This window comes from Carcharhinus amblyrhynchos, chromosome 17 (assembly GCF_965287045.1).
Source record: "Carcharhinus amblyrhynchos chromosome 17, sCarAmb.v2.hapA, whole genome shotgun sequence".
In the NCBI taxonomy this organism is placed as follows: domain Eukaryota; kingdom Metazoa; phylum Chordata; class Chondrichthyes; order Carcharhiniformes; family Carcharhinidae; genus Carcharhinus; species Carcharhinus amblyrhynchos.
The window spans coordinates 21660819-21684231 of record NC_137340.1 but is presented as its reverse complement, the minus strand read 5'-3'; the positions used below and the strand labels follow the sequence as shown (position 1 = coordinate 21684231).

Genomic DNA, 23413 nt, shown 5'->3' with positions numbered 1-23413 from the left:
GGAACAAGCTGCCAGAGGTAGTAGCAGAGGTGAGTACAATTTTGTCTTTTAAAAAACATTTAGACAGTTACATGGGTATAGAGGGATATGGGCCAAATGTAGGCAGTTGGGATTAGTTTAGGGGTTTAAATAGGGTAGTGTGGACAAGTTGGGTCAAAGGGCCTGTTTCCATGCTGTAAACCTCTGAGCAATAGTGAAGGGTAATTAACTTCTAGATAATCTAGGAGTACTATTTAAGTGATTAAAAAATGTAGCATAATGAGAAATATCCAATCTTGATGTCTGAATATCTGCTGCATTGGATTATTTTGTTATTTGTAGTAGAGGAAAAGGAAAAACATTTTAAGTGATGTTGAAAAACCACAAGTGATGCCATTCCCATGCACAAAAGAAACTTGTCAAATCAGCTTGAATGGAATCACAGGACTTGGGGCAGCCGTTTGTTTCTTCATATAACCTTTGTTACCTGTTTTATTGATTGACTCCAGTTCTTAATTGCATGATCTTTGATATTTTTACACTTATTATTCTCTCCTTCACTCCTCATCCCCACTCCCATCACGTTGTTGTTCTTGCATACTCTAGCTTTTCAAATTTAGCTTAGATCTGGACTTTTCACACATTAGAGCTTGCAATCCCCTTTTTAAAAAAACCCATCAATTGTTACGATTGTGCACGCACGCATGTTTTCTGTCAGAAATCATGCTTTAAAAATAACTACTGAGCTAGAATTGAAGTTTTTACTTTTCGTTTGTTGGCAATTTTTTATACCTCCTTGGAAGATGACATATTGAGTGGGGCTTCTGATGTTTCTTGGATTGGCCAGTTGTTGTCAGTCGAATAATTCCAAAATTAAATCACAGGTAATACATATACCTGACTGCTTTAAGAAATTTCCTCTAAACAAATGTGTTTTTTTTCCCCCCCACTTTAGCTGGATAAGTAAATCCTGTGTCAGATTTGTTATGGTGCAGAAGGAGGCTATTCATCCCATTGTGTCTGCACCATCTCTCCCTGACTCTCCACTGTACTTTCGCTGAGTTCCAGAAAGCTGGAAAACCTGCACACCATTAAACATCTGTCTATATCACCATTGGGGGAAAAAAATCATTCATGGGATATGGGTATTGCTGGTTCAGCCAGCATTTATTGCCCTTGAGAACAGTTCAATAAGGAGCCACCTTATTGAACTGTTGCAGTCCATGTGGTGTAGGTACACCCACATTGCTGTTAGGGAGTTCCAGGATTTTGACCCGGTGGTAGTGAAGAAATGACAATATGGTTCCAAATCACCATGGTGTGTCATTTGATACTGAAATTGCGGGTCACAGGTTTAGTGCCTCTTGTAGATTATACGCACTGCTGCCACTGTGCATTTGGTGGTGAAGGATGTATGCAGGAATTTGTTTTCTAACTGTTATTATGCTATTGTGGCCTCTAAATGCGAGCCAACTGTTGGTCTACACTGTGCAGGAATCAGTAGGGGCAAGGTGCGACCACTTTGGATATATAGCCCCATATGAGTGACAAGCTGCAAGTGCTTTGTGTATCACTGACAGCTGCCCTTAAGTCCTGGGGGTGAAGGAAGCAACTGAAAAGGAATTAGGAGGAAGAATAGAGGAGTGGGAGTAACTGGATTGTTCTTTGAAGAAGTTGGTGCAGGCTAGATGGGCTGAATGGCCTGTGTACTATTTTGTGGTTCAGTTAGGTGTGCCAATGGGTTTAGGCACTGGGCACCAGAAGAAGTACTCAAACTCCTCCTGGATCTTTATTTGAATAAGTTCTTTTATATATGCTTCTGCCCTCTAACAGTCCCTTTAACTTTGTGCATATGTCTTTGTCATTAACTGACTATCCTAGGCTTATTTTACCTTTGATGCCAGGATGGTCCAGGACTTTGGTCATTAAATTTGAAGGGCAGTTGCTGTTATAACGTAGGGAAATGCATTAATCAGTTTGCACAAAGCAAGGTCCATAGTTGCAATAAGATCAATACCATTAAACTATTTTCTCGAGTTGGTTGAGGAGCAAATGTTAGCGAGAACACGAGAGATATGTTGCCTTTTAAGGTAGAGGATGTTGTATATTTGTATTTCAAAACTGAAATGCCTGTTCATTTTGGAAGCTGATCATTTATTTTTACTTTAGCTGAAACCAACAAAATTAAATTTCTAGTGTTTTTGAAGGAGAGGTATTTTCAATGCTTTTTTTATATTCTCCCATTACAGCAGATATAATTTCAACTGTTGAATTCAACTACTCTGGAGACCTATTAGCAACTGGGGACAAAGGTGGTAGAGTCGTTATATTTCAACGGGAGCAAGAGGTTGGTACTGATTTTGTATTTGTTGGCACAGAAGTCAGATTTTAGTAATTACAGTACTGGATCCGTGTGGATTGATAAAGTAACTAGCACTTTAATTGTGAGGTTTAACATGGCTCAATTCCTACTAAATTGATTTTAATTAATTGAACATTACATCATCAAATAAAAATGCCAAGGTCATGTTTTATTGCTCAAGCCCACTTCTTAGGTGTGATCTTTTGTGTTTAGATAAGCTTCCATGTTGAATTGTTTTTTACTGTCGTCATCACACTTTACTGGACACATGATCAATTGTGCACACACAACCCAGATGGCTATTGAGGCTTGTGACATCCGCTATTGCTTTTTTCTTATATTTATCCAATTCCCTTTCACTGGCCCACTGAATGCCAATTGATCATTTTCTGTGGAATTATGTACGTTTGACAAAAAGCCTTTAAAGTTACTTTAAGGTTTGACCTTTGGGGCTGTTACAATGATTTTCTTGTCGTATTTAAAAACTATTGTAATCCCTCAAACAAAGTAAGTGTGTTTCCAGGATGAACTTTAGTATAGCCACCTATAGAACCCTGAATGTCCATGAGGGCTTTTGGAGTGAAAAATTCAGAAATAGAAAGGTAATCAAAGTCTCAGCATCGATTACATGTAATTAGCATATACCAATAAAACAGTAGGAATGATGTCTATCCAATCATAGTTATGGTTCCATCATGCATACATGTCTAATTAAAACTTGTGTGCATGTCATATTGCCAAGAAATGATGGCCATATCTCTGACCAATGGTATCTCAACCTCCTTTTCCACTGTTCCTTGTTCTAATGGGCAGATACGAACTGCAGCTGTGCATCATTTGATTAGATAGTCTTTGAATGTTATCTGGGTTTACTTTAATCAAAACCTGCTATTTGCACATAGCTCTCCCTGTGCGACTTGAGGTTCAGCTTGCAGCTTATGATTTTTAACTTTTTCACCTTGCTGGTGGAAAATGGATGCTAGAAAGAAATTGCCAAGATAAAATAGATTAATGCAAGTCCATCATTAGGCAGAGATTGCTTTACACAAAGGAATGTTTGCACAGAGACTATTGGAGGTCCTAAAGAGCATCTTGTGTTACAATGTGTTTTACAAAATATGGAAATTACATTTTCTTTCTGTTTTGAAATGATTGTGTTAAAATCTTTTGACTTAAAGAAAAGAGGGGGGTCTGGGCAGCATTGATTTAAGTACCTTGAGTATATAGAGAAAAATCCGGAATACTCTGTTGGTTTGGGCTGAGATGGGCATTTGTGATGTTGCAATCCATAAATAAATTTAACATTTAAATTTAACAAGGGAAAAAATTTGATGCCCCTTGTTCTACATCTGGCTGTCAGACAGTTGGCATTCCCCTCACTTCCTGCACTCGCTCCTTACTTTTTAACATCATCTCACCTTCCAGTGGCACCTCTTCATGCAAGTGCAGGAAATGCAATCATTTGCCCTTTTACTTTTTCCCTTCCCACCATCCAACAGCTCAAACATCCCCTCCAGATAAAGCAGAGATTTTCAGTTTAGTACGCTATATTTGCGACTCAGATACAATCACCCCTACATTTGGAAGACCTCTATTTGGTCACCAAGAAGACCCAGGCATATGGTCACCTATCATTTTTATTTCTCCCTCCCACTCCTTCTCTATCCTCAACCTTCTGCAGTATTCCAGCGAGGCTCAACACAGTCTCAAGAGGCAGTTCCTCACCTTTCAATTATGCACTTGATTTCCAAACCAACATTCGAGTTCAGCTATTTCAGGTCATAACTATTGTCTTCATTTTCCAGATAGCAGATCTTGTCAATGATTCTGCTACCGCCACTAACACTCCTCTAATCCCACCTTTTTTATTTCTTGTCTTATCCCCTTTTGCTTTGTATCATAATCCTTTGTCATTTAATCTGTCTTGCCACCTGGACACAGACCTTCCATTTTGTTCTTTCCTGCCCTCCTTTTCATGTCTACATGCATATGCTTCAAACCTGTGCCAGTTCTGGTGAAAGGTGATCAACCAGAAATATTAACTTTGTTTCTATCCACATGAATGCTGATTGAACTCCTGAATGTTTTGAACATTTTTTGTTTTATTTTGGATTTTCAGAATCTGCAGTACTTTGTTTTCTATTTTCAATCTGTTTCCTTGGTTTTGAACATTTGGTCCTGGTAAAGAATTTGCTGGAATCTGTTTTGTCAGCCATTTTCCATTACCTTGAAACTCTATCAAAAGAAAAATTTAAGTTTACTTTTCTTGATCCTGCATCAAGGTAAATTCCTAATACTAAAATCACCTTTGGCTGTTCATGCATCTTCCCCAGGATAGTAATATTCTTCCTTATAGAGGTGAGCTGAATTGTTCATGCAGTGCCAGATGGATCTGATCAGAACCTTTTATACAAAATCAATACAACCTTTAAACTTGTAATCTGAAACCCTTCTGATTATGAAGCTTTTCGTTAGTCGTTCCTGCAATCAAGCAGTGTTTAATCTCAATCCTTCATCAGGGTGATGTATGACTATATATGCATTGGCCCTTCGATTTTTGTCTTTTTATGAGTTCAAATGTATCTACTTTGAATTTATTTAACCTAAGTAAAGTTGCAGTGTCACCATTATTTGCTTTGCTCTGCTCCCATTTCTGTATTTGCACATGTGAAGATTTTGCTTGCCTAAGCAGTGCATTTTTTAAAAAAAGTCACCAGGTCTCAACACCGGCTGCTCAAAGCCTCAATCTCAATTGGAAGCTGCATTAGATTGCAGGAGACACAAGGCCAATAATATCAATTAACAAAGAACTGTGAGTGAAAGGTAGCATTGGGTTTGCATCAGAGCTGAAAAACTGAACAGAGCAAGATTTTGATTGCTTTACTGATGGTTCATTGCAAAGGAAACGATTGTGTGCTGTCTAAAGAACATAATTAATTTAGTTGAAATGAATAGAAGAATGGATGCAATTATATGATGTACAAGTAGAATCAGGCTGAAATGTGGAATAGGTCAGGATGAAACATCAACTGTAGTTTGAAATGTTGATGTTGTAACCAGAAAGTCGAGCACAATTTTTGTGGGATATTTTGAGCTTTATTAGCAATATAATGCAAAGTTTAACTTGCATTTATGACCAAGCGTTTTAATAATCCCCTTTTGTTAGAACTAAATGCAATTTAATCAAAAACCTAATCTTTTCATTGTATCCTACAGCATTCAAAATGGAAATTCTGGATTGTTGAAAATAGTGTTGCTTCACACAGTTGTTCTGTTTAGGCCTTTGTAGATATATTGAATTTACAAGTTTTAAAAAACTGAAGCAATTTTATTAGAAATAATTTTATATGCTGAACTGAAGATACATTAGTGTTGATGGAGCTAATTTAGTATTATGCTTCAATATAACTTCCTGTTTGTTTTGCAGAGTAAAAACAGACCACATCACAGAGGCGAATACAATGTTTACAGTACCTTTCAGAGTCATGAACCAGAGTTTGATTATTTGAAAAGTCTAGAAATTGAGGAAAAAATTAACAAAATCAGGTGGTTACCCCAACAAAATGCTGCACATTTCTTACTGTCTACAAATGGTGAGGTTCAGATTTTCATAATCTCAATACGACAATGTTTGTTTGTGCTGTGATTATAAAATGCCATTTTAAAACTGTGTCCAAATGTGATACTCCATTTGAAATACAAGGACTGCTTGGAAATTAGTTCTGTACATCTTGGGGTGCGAGTAGAAGTGATGTATTTAATTTATCTGCTGATGTGAACAGCTAATGATGTCCCACTATTTAAGAAGGTTTGTAGAGAATAAGCAAGGGAACTAGAGATGAGTGAGTCTCATCAGTGGTAGGGAAACTATTGGAGAAAATTCTGAAGGATCTCTGGAGAGGCAAGGTTTGATTAGGGATAGTCAATGTGGATTTGTTAGAGGGAATTCATGCCTAACACATTTAATTTCATGAGGAGGTGACCAGGTATATAATTGAGGGTAGTGCAGTTGATGTAATCTATATGAATTTTTGACATGGGCCCACATGGGAGACGTATAGAGAAGGCAAATGCATGTGGGATAAGGTTCATTGTGGGAGGTTTATAAAGAAGGAAGATGCACATGGAATAGAGGATAATTTGATAAAGTAGTTTAAAAACTGGCTTAGCTATAAAAGAAGGTTGATGATAAAAGGCTGCTTTAATGACTGGAAACCAGCATCCAATGGCGTTCCACAGGGATCTTGTGCTGGATCCCCTACTACTCATTATTTACATAAACAACCCTATGTGTCATTTATGTAAATAGGGTTAGTAAGTTTGCAAATAGTGAAGTTCAGTGTCATGAGCTATAGGGAGATGTAGATGAGATGATCAAATGAGCAGATAAGTGGCAGATGGAATTTAATCCTGAAAAGTATGAGATGAAATGCTTTTTGGAAGGAGTAGTTTGACAAGGAAGTATTCAATGAATGACTTGACACTAAAGTTCTGAGGAGCAAAGGGACCTTGGTGTGTTTGTCAATAGACCTCCGAAGGCAGAAGGTCATGTCAGTGGGGTGGTAAAAATGGCATGTGGGACATTTTTATCAATCATAAATTGCAAAAGCTGGAGGTCATATCGAACTTTGGTGAGGCCACAGCTGGAGTACTGTGTTCAGTTCTGGTTGCCACATTATATGAAGGATGTGATTGCATTTGAGGAGTTGCAGAGAGGATTCACCAGGAATCTGCCAGGGATGGAACATTTAAGTTGAGAGGTTGGATAGGCCTGGAATGTTTTTGTTGGAGCAAAAAAGACTGAGGTGGGCCTTGATCAAGGTGTACAAGATTGAGAGACATAAGGAGCAGTTGTTCCCTTCAGGTGAAGTGTCACTCATGAGGGGACACAAGTTCAAGGTGAAGGGTAGGAGGTTTAGGAGGAAATGTGGGTAAGAAGTTCCTTACCCAGAGGACCTTGATTTCTGAAGACGATGGTCTAGAATGCACTGCCTGGAAGTGATAGGCAGGTTGTGCCTCATCCTTTAAACAGTACCTGGATCAGCACTTAGTCTTGAATGTCATGACATGCCAGGTGTCAAGTGCTGGTAATTAGGTAGGGCAGGGATTTCTCATGTTGGTGCAGAGTCAGTGGATCAAAGAGCCTCTTCTGCATAGTTGATTGTAATCTGCTTGGTCACTAAGTGACACTCATGGCCTGATGTGTTTGTTGAAAAGCTGATGCGTTACTAAGCCATATGCAGTATGAAATCTTTGCTTCAACTCCACCAACTTGTGACTGGTTAAGGCAGCAGCAGTGGTATTATAGTTGTACTTGGGAACCCTTGGTTAGAGATGATAAAAACCCTGCAAGATTTCTTTACTTCTGTTATTGAGTGCCCTTAAGTAGGGAGCGTGTAAGTGGCAACACGTGATCAAACTCTGCTTTGATGCCTTGTTTGTTGAACAGCCATCAGCAATCATTGTCTAATCGTGTGTGAAAAATGGCCCACTCAAAGAAGTCCCTTGAGGATTACTGAGGCCTCAAATCAACCACCAGCAAGATTCTGGGCCTTAAGAGATAAGGGGGTAATGGGAACAAAATTAACTTCTTTTAATGTCTACATTAAAGAAGTTAAGAGATTCATGAAACATTTTTTTCAAGATATAACTTGGCACGTATTGTATGTTGAAATTTTACTTAGTTTGGCCTGACTAGCAATTCAGGTCTTTTTCTATCAGTGAATGGGACTCATCATAGTTTATTTGTTGTTTTTAATCCTTCTGAAAATATTATTGTTGGCAATTAGTTTAAAATGCTGACGTGGAGGGTACTAAATGAACAATTGATGTGAAAAAAAGTTGTATTTATACAGTGCCTTTCATATCCAAAGTGCTCCAGAATGAAAGAAGCACTTAGTCATTGTTGCAATGCAAGGAAAGATAGTGGCCAAACTGCAGGCTATGAGGCTCAATGAACAGCATTAATTAATAAAATGCTTTTTATAAGAACATAAGAAATAGGAGCAGGAGTAGGCCATCTAGCCCTTCGAGCCTGCCCCGCCATTCAATAAGATCATGGCTGATCTGTCGTGGCTCAGTTCCACATTCCCGCCCTCTCCCCATAACCCTTAATCCCCCCTCTTATCAAAAACCCATCAACCCGCGTCTTAAAAATATTTAGCGAGGTAGCCTCCACCACTTCAACGGGCAGAGAATTCCAGAGATTCACCACCCTTTGAGTGAAGAAGTTCCTCCTCAACTCCGTTCTAAACCGCCCCCTCTTATCTTGAGGCTGTGCCCCCTAGTCCTATTATCCTTTCTGAGCGGGAAGAGTCTCTCCACCTCTATCCTATCCATCCCATTCATCATCTTATACATCTCAATGAGATCTCCCCTCATTCTTCTAAACTCTAACGAGTACAAGCCTAGTTTATTCAGCCTCTCCTCATAGTTCAACCCCCTCAACTCCGGCATCAGCCTAGTAAACCTCCTCTGCACTCCCTCCAAGGCCAAAATATCCTTGCGTAAGTACGGTGCCCAAAACTGCACACAGTACTCCAGCTGCGGCCTCACCAATGCCCTATACAGCCGCAGCAAGACCTCCCTACTTTTATATTCAATCCCCCTCGCTATGAAGGCCAGCATCCCATTCACCTTCCTGATCACCTGCTGCACCTGCAAGCTGGGTTTTTGCAACTCATGCACAAGGACCCCAAGGTCCCTCTGCACCATCGCGTGCTGCAGTTTTTCTCCACGTAAGTGATAATCCTTCCTACCATTATTCCTACCAAAGTGGACCACCTCGCACTTGCCAACATTAAATTCCATTTGCCATTTCCTGGCCCATTCGCCCAGCCTATCTAGATCCTTCTGCAGACTCTCCACACCCTCCACGCAATTTGCCTTTCCTCCAATCTTGGTGTCATCAGCAAATTTCGACACCCTACACTCGGTTCCCTCCTTCAGATCATCTGTATAAATGGTAAATAGCTGAGGCCCCAACACCGACCCCTGAGGCATTCCACTAGTCACCATCTGCCAATCCAAATAGCACCCATTAACCCCCACTCTCTGCCTCCTATTTGACAACCAATCCTCTATCCACGCTAACACCCTACCCCCAACTCCCTGTCCCCTTACCTTCTGCAATAACCTCCTGTGAGGTACCTTGTCAAACACCTTCTGAAAATCCAGAAAGACCACATCCACCGGCCCTCCTCTATCCACCGCCCTAGACACATCCTCATAGAACTCCAGTAAATTTGTCAGACACGACTTCCCTTTAACGAAACCGTGCTGCGTCTGCTCTATCAAGCAATTCCTCTCAAGATGCCTCGCTATTTCCTCCTTGATGACGGATTCTAACATTTTACCTACAACAGACGTTAAACTAACCGGCCTATAATTCCCTGCCTTTTGCCTGGCACCCTCCTTAAACGACAGCGTAACATTAGCCGCTTTCCAATCTTCCGGCACTTCCTCGGAATCCAGCGATGTCTGGAAAATAACCACCAAGGCATCCACTATCACCTCCGCCATTTCTTTCAGAACCCTCGGATGCATTCCATCCGGTCCTGGCGACTTGTCCACAATCAGTCCCTCCAGTCTGTCGAGCACCTCCTCTCTAGTAACAGTAATGTCATTAAGACCCTCCAGTCCTACCACCTTTCCATCTCTAACACCCAGCAAATTATTCAAGTCCTCCTCCGTGAAGACAGAAACAAAAAAGTTATTCAGGACCTCAGCCATATCCCCATCCCCTACCACTAAGTCCCCCTTCTCATCCTCTAAGGGACCAACGTTCACCCTAGCCAGCCTCTTCCTTTTTATATATTTATAAAAAATGCTTGTGTTTGAGTGTTAAATCTCAAATCTGTCCCTTTTCGCACAGTGCCATGGAATCTTTGCTGTCCACCTGAGAGGACAAACTTTAATATAGTTTGATTTCTATATTTAAATTACCTCACTAGTGAATGCTGATATCATGTTTTAAATCATTTTGCTTGTTTAATACGATTTAATTGGCATTATTGCTAGAATTGGGGATTCTACCAGTTATTATAAAATGTTCCATGTATGATTTTAAATAAAAATATTCATTTATCATTTAAGAAGTTGATCCTCCTTTTTCAACTGCCTTTTTAATGGCATACCACTAACGGACACCGCCCCCCCCACTTCTTTTGTTAGCTATCCTGGGGCCTTCCGAGTGCAGTTGCCAATTGATACTGATTTTTGAGATAATTCTAGGCTGTATAACCAATCCCATTTGTCAACAATTTGATATTGTTCAAATTAGTTTAACATTGGATCATCACAGCCAGCAAAGGAGACTTCTAGAATAAGTATTCATTTCCAAAGAAAATATATAGAATTGATGTTCTAAAATATTATTGCTTGAGATTGTCTGGTTTAATATTGTCAATAATCTTTGAAGTCTGTGAACCATATCGCTAAGAAATCCTCAAACCCTTCAATTACAAATTTTCCTGGGATGAAACATTTCAAATATAAATTGTGCTTTACATTGTGATTTACAGATAAAACTATTAAATTGTGGAAGATCAGTGAAAGGGACAAACGAGCAGAAGGATATAATTTGAAAGAAGAAGATGGAAGATTTAGGGACCCTGTCAGAATAACTACACTACGGGTATGTGAGAAACTGTGGTTGACTTGGGCTGTGGCTGTCTATTTGTTTTTGGATATTATCATTTAGTATTAAATGGTTAAAATTTGCTTGTACATTGATTATTTGGTTTACTTGGGAAGTTTGAACTTCAGATGTGCAATTCCTTGAGACCCACAAGAAAGTGTTTGCCTTTTGAATTGGAGTCTAACATTGGACACTTCTGACTTTTGTTGCCTGTAGAGTTACCCATGAAATGTTAACAGAAAAATCCCAGTATAACACTTGAGTAACTAACACACCTGATCTGTGTCCCATCCCCCTTTTCCTCACCCACATATTTGACACATTCTCCCAGCCTGACTAACCAGCTATCCACCCATCCGTACAGTCCCCTACTAACACAGGAACGTTGGGTCCTTTAAGAACTTGGCATGGTATGGCAGCTTGTGCTTTAAAACAGGGGGCATGGTTTCTGCTCATGTTATCTATCTGCTGTCTGCAAAGATTCTTGTTCTGTATCGTGGGTTGGAAGTCAGAGCCTTTTCAACAGTGTAGTTGAGCAGCTAGTTTTCTGCCTGATTAGATGGAAGTTCTGACTCTAATCAAAAGCTTTGGGCTAGTATAATTGCTTCTAAAACATCTTGTCATACATATTCACTGGACTAGATTAGTGTTTGTCAAAATTGAATTGATTCGATCTGAATTGTTAAAACTTCTATTAAAAGTTGATTTTTTTTTGTTGTTCAAAGGCCGACATATAATCCAGACTATACTATCTTTATAACCAGATCTCTGTCCATGATCGGTATTTAAAAATACTGTGACTGCTATGTTTAAACCGATTTGACTACTGTCCAAAGAGGACATCGTGCCTAATACACCAAGATATGGTGCTGTGTTGGCTAATAAAATTGTTGCAGTCCTCCCTTCTGTTCCCAAAGACACCATGTTAAATTTTAATTTGCAATTTGATTGAATTGTTTTTTTCTAAATTTTGGAAGTGAACACCACCTTGACCTTGACTTTTTTTAAAGTATTTAGCTCACTTGTGTGACATCAGTTTAACAAAATAAATTTGCATGTATCCAGTGATTCAAGATATTGCCGGTGATGCTGCAACGAACTACTAACCCAAAGCATTTAATTGCTGCGGGTTTAAATTTGTATCATCTTATCTACTTGTAAGCCTACTTATTTCAAAGGAAGCTTGTTTTATTTATTTGGCTGCCTCAAAAATATCTACTGATCTTTACCACATCACAGAAATTAAGCTGATTGATATTCTATTCTCAGAATAAAACCTGGATGAAGTGGAAAGCATATCCATATCAGTTTTTTTGGTTTCAAGTTTTTTGTTTGTTCATTTGTGGGATATAGGCATTGCTGGCTGGCCAGCATTTATTGCCCATTCCTAGTTGCCCTTGAGTTGCGTCCTTGAACCTTGCAGTCCATGACCTGTGGGTTAACCCACGATGCTGTTCGGGAGGGAATTCTAGGGTTTTGGCCAGCGACTGTGAAGGAATGGCTTTATATTTCCCAAGTCAGGATGGTGACTGGTGTGGAGAGGAACTTGCAGGTGCTAGTGTTCCTATGTATCTGCTGCACTTGTCCTTCTAGAAGGAAGTGGTTGTGGTTTTGGAAGGTGCTGTCTAAGGATCTATGGTGAGTTGCTGCAGTGCATCTTGTAAATTGTATGCTGTCGCTACTGAGTGTCAGTGGTCGAGGGAGTGGATGTGGTGCCAATCAAGTGGCCTGCTTTGTCCTGGATGGTGTCAAGCTTCTTGAGTGTTTTTGGAGCTGTACCCATCCACGCAAGTGGGGATATTCCATCACACTCCTGACTTGTGCCTTATAGATGGTGGGCAGTCTTTGGGGAGTCAGGAGATGAGTTACTTGCCAGTATTCCTTCCCTGTGACCTGCTGTTGTGGCCACTGTTTGTGGTGAGTCCAGTTGAGTTTCTGGTCAGTGTAACTCCAAGGATATTGAGAGTGGGGGAATTCAGGGATGGTAACACCATTGAATGTCAAGAGCTGGTGGTTAGAGTAGCATGGATTTTCACTTGTACTCCAGAAAATTAATTCCTGAGTTTACAAGACGAGCAAAATTTAAGGGCAATATTACTGGACAAGATAACAGTAAATTTTTGGGTGTTTTGAAAATTCTGACTTAAAATTTGAAGTAGCTGGGTGAGTAGAATTATTTAATTATCTATTTAACATGTTCTTTTCTTAATAGGTGCCAGTATTGAAACCTATGGACTTGATGGTAGAAGCAAGCCCCCGAAGAATATTCGCAAATGCACACACATACCATATTAACTCCATTTCAGTAAATAGTGACTATGAAACCTACCTTTCTGCAGATGATCTTAGAATTAACCTTTGGCATTTAGAAATCACAGATAGAAGTTTTAGTATCCTTTTGTAAATTATTCCTTTTGTGGTATATTGTGATGACTGATTTGGTATTATCTGTACTTACTAAATATACAGTTCAATTTGGAGGTTAGTGATGCATCTGAACATTATTGTCACTGAAATGGTTTCCTTTAATTATGTTCCCTCCTTTGTAAATTCTTCTTTCTGTTTTGTTTAATATTGTTGCCATTGAAGGTGATTTTTAAAAAAGAATATGCATTACTTGCATTTAAAAGTAAGCAAATAGAATATAAAAACAAGGCAATCATGCTAAAACTTTCCAACTGATTAGATTTGGGTATTATTTCATGAGCTGCTCTTGAGGACAGATGTAAAAGATGAGTTTTGAGCAAAATAATGTTTGATGTTTCCTATGTTATATACACTTCATTCAAACAGCGTGTCATTATTCTCTACATTTTTTCTGTAGATGTTATATGGATGCATAGAGGATCATTTTAATTTATCCCTAATTTTTAATTTGACTCGTGCCAGCAGTGTGCATAGACATTCTTTTGTTTTGTTATCCTCTGAACGTACTGAGTATTAATTGTACAATGATTAATGCTGCTGAGGGTTTTGGTTATTTTGCTCCTTCTGAAATAGCCTGCTTCTAATTTAGAGTTTTTTGAAAATGTATTTCATACATCTATATGTCTTATTTTGAATATGTTTAAACTTTTTAAATATACATGTTTCCTCCTCATCTAAATTTTTCCTTAAACATTGCTAAAGACATTGTAGATATTAAACCTGCCAACATGGAAGAACTGACAGAAGTTATTACAGCAGCAGAGTGTCATCCACATCAATGTAATGTATTTGCCTATAGTAGCAGTAAAGGAACTATCCGCCTGTGTGATATGCGTGCTGGGGCTCTGTGTGACAAACATTCAAAATGTGAGTATTCACTATCAACCTAGTAAACTGTATTGGTTTAAACTTTGTTTATTAGTGTCAAAAGTAGGCTTACATTAACACTGAAATGAAGTTACTGTGAAAATCCTCTAGCTGTCACACTCCAGCGCTTGTTTGGGTACACTAAGGGAGAATTTAGCGTGGCCAATCCACCTAACCTGCACATCTTTGAACTATGGGAGGAAAGCTGCACACATGGAGGAAACCCATGAAGACATTGGAAGAGCATATAGACTTCACACAATCACTCAAGGCTGGAATTGAACCTGGTGCTGTGAGGCAGTCATGCTAGCCACCGTGCTGCCTATTTCTACGCTTTTCAGCTCAATAAGTCATACGGACTGTTAACATAGCTGTCTCTCTCTTCACAGATGCCAGACCTGCTGAGTTTTTCCAGCATTTTCTGTTTTTATTTCAAGTTTCCAACATCTACAGTATTAGCTTTTATTTAGCATATCAGAAATATGCAAGGGTTGGAGGTTGAGTATCATTCAATCAAAGACATGTTTCACATGAAACCAAACAAGGAACTGAGCCTAGACGGAATCCCATGGTAACACCAAATATTTGGGCATGCACAGTGTAATTAAAGCAGAACTCAGTTGCTCAAGTTGGCACGTTCATAAGGACAGTCAATACTGACTCTCACAACTGTGGCAGGTCTGTTCTTTGAAGACATGTTTATTCCACTGGACAATGCCTTGACTGTTCAGAGTCAATCTGGCTGGTTTAAATTTCAAAATGCTTGGCAGTTAACCGTCAATCACCATCAACTGATGTATTCTCCATAGCTGTGCTTCTACCAATCAGAGTCCACTTGCCAATGAATCAGCAGCCTCTTTTATATAGTATAGGTGGCACAGTGGTTAGCACTACTGCCTCTCAGCACCAGGGACCTGGGTTTGATTCCCGGCTTGGGCCACTGTCTGTGTGGAGTTTGCAAGTTATCCCTGTATCTGTGTGGGTTTCCTCTGGGTGCTCTGGTTTTCTCCCACATTTCTGAAAGACGTGCTGGTTAGGTGCATTGACCCAAATAGGCGCCGGATTGTGTTTCACTAACTTCGTTGCAGCGTTAATGTAAGCCTTAGTTGTGACTAATAAATGAACTTTTAACTTTAAAATCAATTTTCCCCTAACACTGGCATTTTTGCAATTGGCAAAATGTCTTTTTTCAGCAATATTCAAATTCTGTGCTACCAAATGACATTTACATTAGATGTACAGGTCATGTACTTCATCTAGAATAATGTCTAGATTTGATGTAATTTTTGGATAATGCAAGTTTTATGCAACATCTTAATTGTGTCAACAGCAATCATGTTTTTGGGCACTAGCTGACCACATACATTGACCTGTTTGATAACACCAGTAAGATCTGTGAAGGTATTGCTGATCTGCACATTCTATAATCGAACTTGAGGCTTCTGCTGCAGCTGTCATTAGATTTGTTGCACTCTATCGGTAAAATACAGTACATTAAATCTTCCTTTTGTGTTTGTGGCCAATAGACGCCTCCCTCCAATCTGGTACACAATGTTTTGGTGACTTGAGTCAGACCAACATTCAGTCAGGAAGGAGAGTGGACCCAGAAATTTTGCTGATTTGGGAGGGTGTGATGAAGATTTGCTGATCATGAGATTTTGCTTGATGTGCTGTGGGCAGCACAGTCTTGCACTCCCTGTCCTGCCACCAGAATGAAAAAATCTAATTGGTTGCATCTTAGCAATTATTTCTGTTCTCTAACTTGTAGAAAGAGAAAATACATTATTTATTTAGGTAAATCACATGCAAAATGCTTTTTTGACAACTTGTCTCACTGCCTGTGCTTGCGTGGGTATTTCTTGGTCTGAAAGGATACTTGAGTAACTAGTGAGAATATCAAATGCTAACATTGGACCTGCACCCTCCTTTTGTGAGGGGAAAATGGGATTCTCCTGCCAATTTACAGAGACGTCTGGTAGAACTTCAGATCAACATTGGGAAGGAAAACAGTCTGTTGCTGCATATATCAGAAATTTCTTACTTTAATCTCCAATTTAGTTCACATTCCTACTGGCTACCTTGGGCTTTACCAGTTAGTGAGCTACTACACAGTGGTTTCCTTTGCTAAGGAAGGATGTACTTGCCTCAAGTGTAAGAAAGGTTCACAAGATTGATTCCTGGGATGAGAGGCTTTTCCTATGAAGAGAAATTTGATTTGAAGAGACCAATACTCTCTGGGATTTAGGGAAATCAATACATTTTTGGACACTTGGGAGAAAAAGTGATCTGGCATGAGAGTGGTGCTATGGTGGAACATCAGCCAAGATCTTGCTAAACATTGGAGCCCAGTAGTGTTCGTATCACACTCTTGTGCACCTTACTACCATGCATGACTTTGAGGTGTCCTTTTAAATGAAAATAACTAGTATGTTTGCCCAGCATTGATTCTTTTGAGTAATATTTCTTTTTGTTATCCATCTTTCCCAACTTTCTCTTCACCCCATCCCCCCCCATCTGTTTGCTGTTTGTATGCCACACAAATAATGTTGATTTCTAACTTTTACTTCCACTTCTAGTTTTTGAAGAACCAGAAGATCCAAGCAGTAGATCATTTTTCTCTGAAATCATCTCCTCAATTTCTGATGTGAAGTTCAGCCACAATGGTCGGTACATGATGACACGCGACTATTTGTCTGTTAAAGTGTGGGATGTTAATATGGAAACCAGACCACTAGAAACATACCAGGTAAGTTACTTGTTTGGTATTGCCTTGTTCTTTTACCTTGAAATCATTCATTATTGCAGAAAAGTGTCACGTTGAAGCTTTTTGTCTTGCGCTCATCAGGACAAGCAACAATGCCAGATATCAAATATTCACAACAATTTATACCACAGGAGAAAATGGGTATTGATTGATTAGCAACTCAATTTGTGATTCGCTGAGGCATTGCCTTGAATCTTCTGGATACCTAGCTCATAACGTGGTTTACTTGCAGTCAGTGGAAGCATAAATAGACTCTGTAAACACAAGCCATGTGTATTTTTTTGAATTATCCAGAAGCAGGGGCACTTTTAATTTCTGTTGATTTCTCCATGGCAGTGCCTCGGCTAATTGGTCACCTTGCCAACCAATCCGCAACTTTTTCTTGTACGATGTAAATTGTGAGCATTTGAAATTTGGTATTCTTGCCCTGATGAATACAAGACTGAAAACTTAGATGACTTTTTTCCTCAACAATATTCAAATCATTATTTACAGCTCTGTTCCTTAGATTGTCCTTTATTATATTTTTGATGTTTCTACTTTCCAGGTACATGAATATCTTCGGAGCAAACTATGTTCCCTGTATGAGAATGACTGCATTTTTGACAAGTTTGAGTGCTGCTGGAATGGTTCAGACAGGTAAACTCTTACACAGTAATGCACTGTTGTCATCGATGTATTGCTGTTCACTGTTAGCTTGATAAAAATCTTGCATGGGTACAAATCCCATTCCAGGAATTGGGCTGATAATTCAATAGCGTTGCTTTGTTTGGCATTTTGTTTTAATATCATTTATTCTTCGGGGCTTTTTTCTTTTTGATTTGTTACCATTTCTGGCTTTGGGTCATCTCCACCATCTACGTAGTATTTCTGATATATTCAGTGGTTTTATTTTGCAAGTTATTCTTGCTAACAATGTACAGTGCAGTATTTCAACTTGTTTCATTGAACGCAACCACAACTTTACGTTAGGACTTATTGTACAATCTATGGGATGCCATGCTGTCTGAAGATCTTGCACTTGGCTGAAATATTAAACTTCTGCTTGCTGGCACAGGTTACCAAATCAAAAATTAATGTACGTGAAGTATTTGAAATGTGTGATGTGTCATTCTTGAATCTGTTAAAATAAAATCTGATTTTTGAACAAGTTACAAAATTGTGATGCCATGTTGTGGTGGAGAAGTAAACTTTTGTAGTTAGTTAATATTCTTTGCTGTTTCTAAGTTAAGTCTTATTTGCCTTTGTTCATGGGGACAGAATTACCTAGGCCATGGTCCTGTAATGAAACCTACTTCCTGCTGCCATTTTAAACAAGAGGTCTCATTTTGTTGCTTTTTTTTTTAAGACTATGCCCATAACCTTTTTTCCTGTTGACTTTCCTTCCATGCATGTACTTTCACTGTTTTGCTTTTCTGGAGTATAAAATAGTGCATATGTATATAATTTTTGTAGTTTGTCATCACCACTTGTGTACAAATGGCTGCCCTAACATGGCTTCCACGTCCAAAGCACAAGTTTTTCTTATAGATTTAGAAGGATGAAGCAGTTTTACTTGGTCTGTGTTTAACCATTTACATGCTGACTGCAAAGAAATAAGCTTCTCAGGCTTTCTTGAGACTTAGCACAAAAAATACAAGCTATACTGTAGACTGTTATTTTCCTATACAAATTAAAATTCAATGCTAAAAGATGAAAAGGTGGAGAGGTCACTGTTTGAGTCTTTGACTGGTCACTATGGCTGCAACCGACATGTTTCCAAGCTCCTTTAGATTCCAGGAGTTGAGTTGAAGCCCATGTGATTGCAACTGCCACAAACAAATTATTTTTTAATGTCTCCTGTAGAGGTTGATGTGTTTTGCATCCACTTGACGTTGCTTTCAAGGGAAAAGCCACTACTACTATGCTGGATTTTTAAACTGAGAGATATACTGTCTCTGCTCATGAGAGGAGAGAAAAAAGCTCCTTATAGCTCCAATTGCAGATTTTCTAGCCTCTTCACTACTACTGGATTTAGCTTTTTCTATTAGATTTCAAAATGATTACCTCAGTCACATGACCTTCCCTTATGACGATTTCACAAGGAGTTTGTTTACCCGATGTGTGAATCAATGGTTTCTTTAGTTTCATGGCCTGAAGGGTTGGGGGGAGGTGAGTAGATTCTGTAAATGTCCCAGCCATGAGCGTGCTGAATGAGTCATGTAACTTGATGAGGTAGAAATACAGATCTATGCATAAACTATTGTTCTAAGTGACTTTCTGCTTCTGGTGGAGATGTGGTCTTATAGAAATGCAAATACCATGTCCAGCACATTTCAGTAAATGCCTTTGAAGTGACTCTTGACATCCTCAGTCTGAAATTCCAGAGAAGGTGTCTTGCCATGTCTGAATTGCAATTCACAGTGCAACTTATCCAGAAGCTGGTCATCCTGCAAGATGTCAGGTGACTTGTAGCAGCCAAGTTTGTGTATTTTCTTGTCTTTGGCCCTTTTTAAACTGTTCAGTATACGCTTGGTCAGCCGGTGAAATTGCAGATTAATATGACTCATACAAGCCACGTTGTGACCAGTTCAATTTTTCAGAAAATTGATCAGCTTACCAACATACTCCTTTTCAACTAATACAGCCTTCTATTTTCACACCTCAGCCTGACATGGAGGTTAGTTTTGGTTATCACTTAGCCTTACCACTTAGAGCAAAATAAACTGCTGTATAACTAAATTATAGATACATTTCTTAGAGGGAAATAGGAAGGCTGTATCTCCATTAATATGAAATCGGCTCTCGATCTATAGACAGGAAAAGAAAATGCACAAAAAAATGAGGCTGAATAGAAATAAAAGAAATGTGGGAAAATGTGCCAAGTCGTAGTATCCATAATTACAGCTTATTGCAATTCTAGTAATTTTGGCTGTGTTCCACTGATTGTGTATCCTGCCTGATTTGGCAGTAGGATGATGCAGGGGAATTAGTAATGGCATAGTCTTTCATAATGTCATCAATAATTGTCATAATACCTGACATCAGTAAGCAGTTCTGCAGTCTCTCTCTTTCTGTATGCTATGGATGTTTATGTTGAACCGATGATTCAGTTTGCATTTCTTAATTTACGAACAGTGCCATCATGACGGGTTCATACAACAATTTCTTCCGGATGTTTGATAGAAACACCAAGCGAGACATCACACTTGAAGCATCCAGAGAAAGCAGTAAGCCACGTGCTATCTTGAAACCGCGTAAAGTTTGCACAGGTGGGAAAAGGAAGAAAGATGAAATTAGTGTTGACAGTCTGGACTTCAATAAGAAGATTCTGCACACAGCTTGGCATCCAAAAGAGAACATCATAGCTGTTGCTGCAACTAACAATTTGTACATATTCCAGGACAAAGTAAATTAAAGTTGGCTTTGTTTAGAATGAGACTCGTTCTTGCACAGATAAGCCTAGCAATTTTTCTTTGAAGGAAAAGATCTGTTCTCCAAAATTAATACATCTGATGCAGATACAGCTACAGGAAAGCATTGACCTATTCACATGTACCTGTGATGCATTTCTGCCTTCAGTCAGGGCATTACTTTTCATGGCATAGTTTTCTCTAGATGCAAGAAACCCACCAGAAGCAGGCTGGAAGGACAGTTCTAGTCATGTAAGGCTTCTCTTCAATATTGATTTACTTAATCAAGTCTGAGCTTTCCATAGTGATAAAAGACCAAAAGTGAAACATGGTTAATGCCTGTGTAAGCAGTCCTAGCTGTGTAACTTTTGGCCTTTCAAAACGTGAATTGTGCTTGATTATGCCTGTAAACATTCCTCCTCTGGTCTCAGTCTTTTGGCTCAAGTGCCCTGGCCTTGGATGCTTCAGTGGGCTTTGAACAGAGTCAGTGGACATTTTTTTTTCTTGTATAATAACATTTACTCACTGACTGTGTATCTATAACCACACCACCTGGTGTAAAAACCACTAAATAAAATAACAAATCGTGAAAAATGTGTTTTTAAATCTGAAGATATATAATGTGGTTTTGTGATTTTTTTTTGCAATGTGTACTAGGAAAGCTAACTTGAAGTGATTGAGTTTAACATGGAGTAGTGCATGTTACACTTTGGGCAGCAAAATAAGTGACATTATTGTATGATAGAAATTCAATTTAATTTGCAATGTATTTCACAAAAGCGATAGATGAAAAAATGAACTGAACTCCATTATTATGAAAAGAAATTATATTTTTATAGTCTCTTTTTTTGGGTTTGCTTATCTGGATAATCAAGTTAAATGGAAGTGGAATAGTTAAATAAGTTGTCTTACACTTCCTGCAAATGACTGTATCTAATGAGTGCTTCCCTGAGCTATAACATTGCTGAGAATCAGCAGTAATCCTATACCTCATCATACATTTCTCATTATTCATCACATTGTCGTAGTAATGTCCTATATGTCCATCCTCAAGTTTAAGGTAGCTAATCTCTCATCTTTTAATAAAGCAAAGTTCTAATGTTTGCCCAAAAGGTACATTTATGTTTTGGAGAGGAGTGGAATTAATTCAGTTCTGATGCTAGGTCATTGACCTGAAACTTTATATCTGTCTCTACCTCCACATATACTGCCAAAACATTTCCAGTATTTTTTGTTTTTCAGATTACAGCATTTTGCTTTGTACATTTATTCTTGTCTGCACCTGCTTTCTCCTTTTCTCTCTTCTTACTGTCATGCAAAATATCTGGTAAACAGTTTTGATATTGTTTTCAATTCTCCTTACACTCCAACATTCTTTTTTTATGTAAACAAAGACTGTGTATTGTTTCCTTTTAACATGGCATTTTCATCCAATTCCCATTTAATGTGTTTAAAGCACATTCTCATTTCTCAACAGTTTTGGTTCATTTTTCCTATGTTTTTTGTTCACAATCAGCCAACATATTACTTTCTTCCCCCTTTACTACAAGTTTGTTGATATTTGTCCCTTTATTGCCCCGACCCCCATCCCCAAGACTTCGTGTGCAGAAACTGCTTAAGCGGTGCTTGTTTATTTGTGATGTACAGTTTCTTAATTTATTTCAGTTCAGATAATTGTTTTTTGAAACTATTTACTTTCTGTCAGGATACTTTTTCAATATCGTGTAGAATATTTTCATTAAGTCTCATGTAATTAGCTTGCATTGCTTTTTGGCATAAGAAGTTATAATGCATGAATTTGGAAGAGTGTTCACGATAAATTACTCTGACAAGTCATTGAAAGCAACAAAATTGAAAGCAATAATTTCAAGGGATCCTGTAATGTTTTGCATGAAGTGCACAGACAACTGTATAAATCAATGTTGCAATGAATTTACTGTTCATGGATTGGTATTCTTAATACTTGCAGCTTCTAATGTGTTCTAACTTATTGAATGTTTAAATGCTTTGAAAATATAAGTAGGAACATTGTATTACAGATGTAAATGAGTGGTAATGCCATATTCAATTTAAAATGCGCTTCATTTTAGCACTTCTGAGCGTTAAGTTTGACCTGGTGCCAAAACAAGTTCAAGTGTGCTAAAGCAGTAATATGCATGTGCCTTTCTATTGTTTTACTTTATTTTTTTATATATATAGAATTATTTAATACATTTTAATTGTTTGTATAAAATCTGTTTAGATTTTAAGGTGTACATGGTAAACGATAAAATTCTAAGTAAATGGATCCTTTTAAAAACTGTATGGCACAAGATTTGTGAGAGTAATTAGGTGTGTAGTTTCAAAGTTGTCAAGGTGGAATTAAAATTGGGAAATTTAGTGTAGGATGAAATACCAGTCTGCTCTATTTTACTTTGTATTGGCTTAGGTTTCCTTTCAATTTACAAGATTAACATTTGGGCTAGCGGTCCCTTCAGGGCTAGTTACTTACAATTCATAAACATTTGTTTAAACCTCATCATTTGTTGAACAGAATCATTTTCATTGATGAAGATGTTTATGCATTTCTATTTCTTTCATTATGTGGAAGCCAAGGAAATTTGGTTTTGAACTGTTTAGTTGACGTTTCAAATATTTCATAGTTTATTCAGAATAATTAAATCTCAAATTATATTCAAACCATGTTCTATTTACCTTTTTTAATAATTTGTTTAATTTTTAATACACTCTCTACACCTATTCCAGTTGATGTGATAGTATAGTAAATGAAAGTCAATTGTCTGTATCTTTTCTTTTGAACTAATGAGTTTGCTTACAGATAAATGTTCAGTTTTCAGGTGCTGAAATTGCCTCAACACCAAAAATCCATGAGTGCTGAGGATGAAATGCAGTCATTTGTTCAGATACAATAAAGAAGTATTTATTTAAGAACATTTTCCATGTAATATTTAATGAGGGCATTCATTCTACTGACCCTCATTTAT

The 23413-nt window shown here is 38.2% G+C and overlaps 1 protein-coding gene across 3 annotated transcripts in view; it reads left to right on the top strand.

Annotated features, from left to right (window-relative positions):
- Window positions 1-23108, top strand: part of ppp2r2d (protein phosphatase 2, regulatory subunit B, delta) — a 69048-nt gene extending 45940 nt beyond the window's left edge. For all 3 annotated transcript variants that reach the window (XM_080205605.1, XM_080205607.1, XM_080205606.1), the window contains 8 exons: window positions 2229-2326; window positions 5769-5934; window positions 10864-10976; window positions 13192-13369; window positions 14109-14273; window positions 16850-17019; window positions 17585-17676; window positions 20155-23108. In XM_080205605.1, the coding sequence (XP_080061731.1) occupies window positions 2229-2326; window positions 5769-5934; window positions 10864-10976; window positions 13192-13369; window positions 14109-14273; window positions 16850-17019; window positions 17585-17676; window positions 20155-20434 (1262 nt within the window). In that variant the 3' untranslated portion in view covers window positions 20435-23108. The remainder of the gene's footprint in view (window positions 1-2228; window positions 2327-5768; window positions 5935-10863; window positions 10977-13191; window positions 13370-14108; window positions 14274-16849; window positions 17020-17584; window positions 17677-20154) is intronic.
- The last annotated feature ends 305 nt before the right edge of the window (window positions 23109-23413 follow it).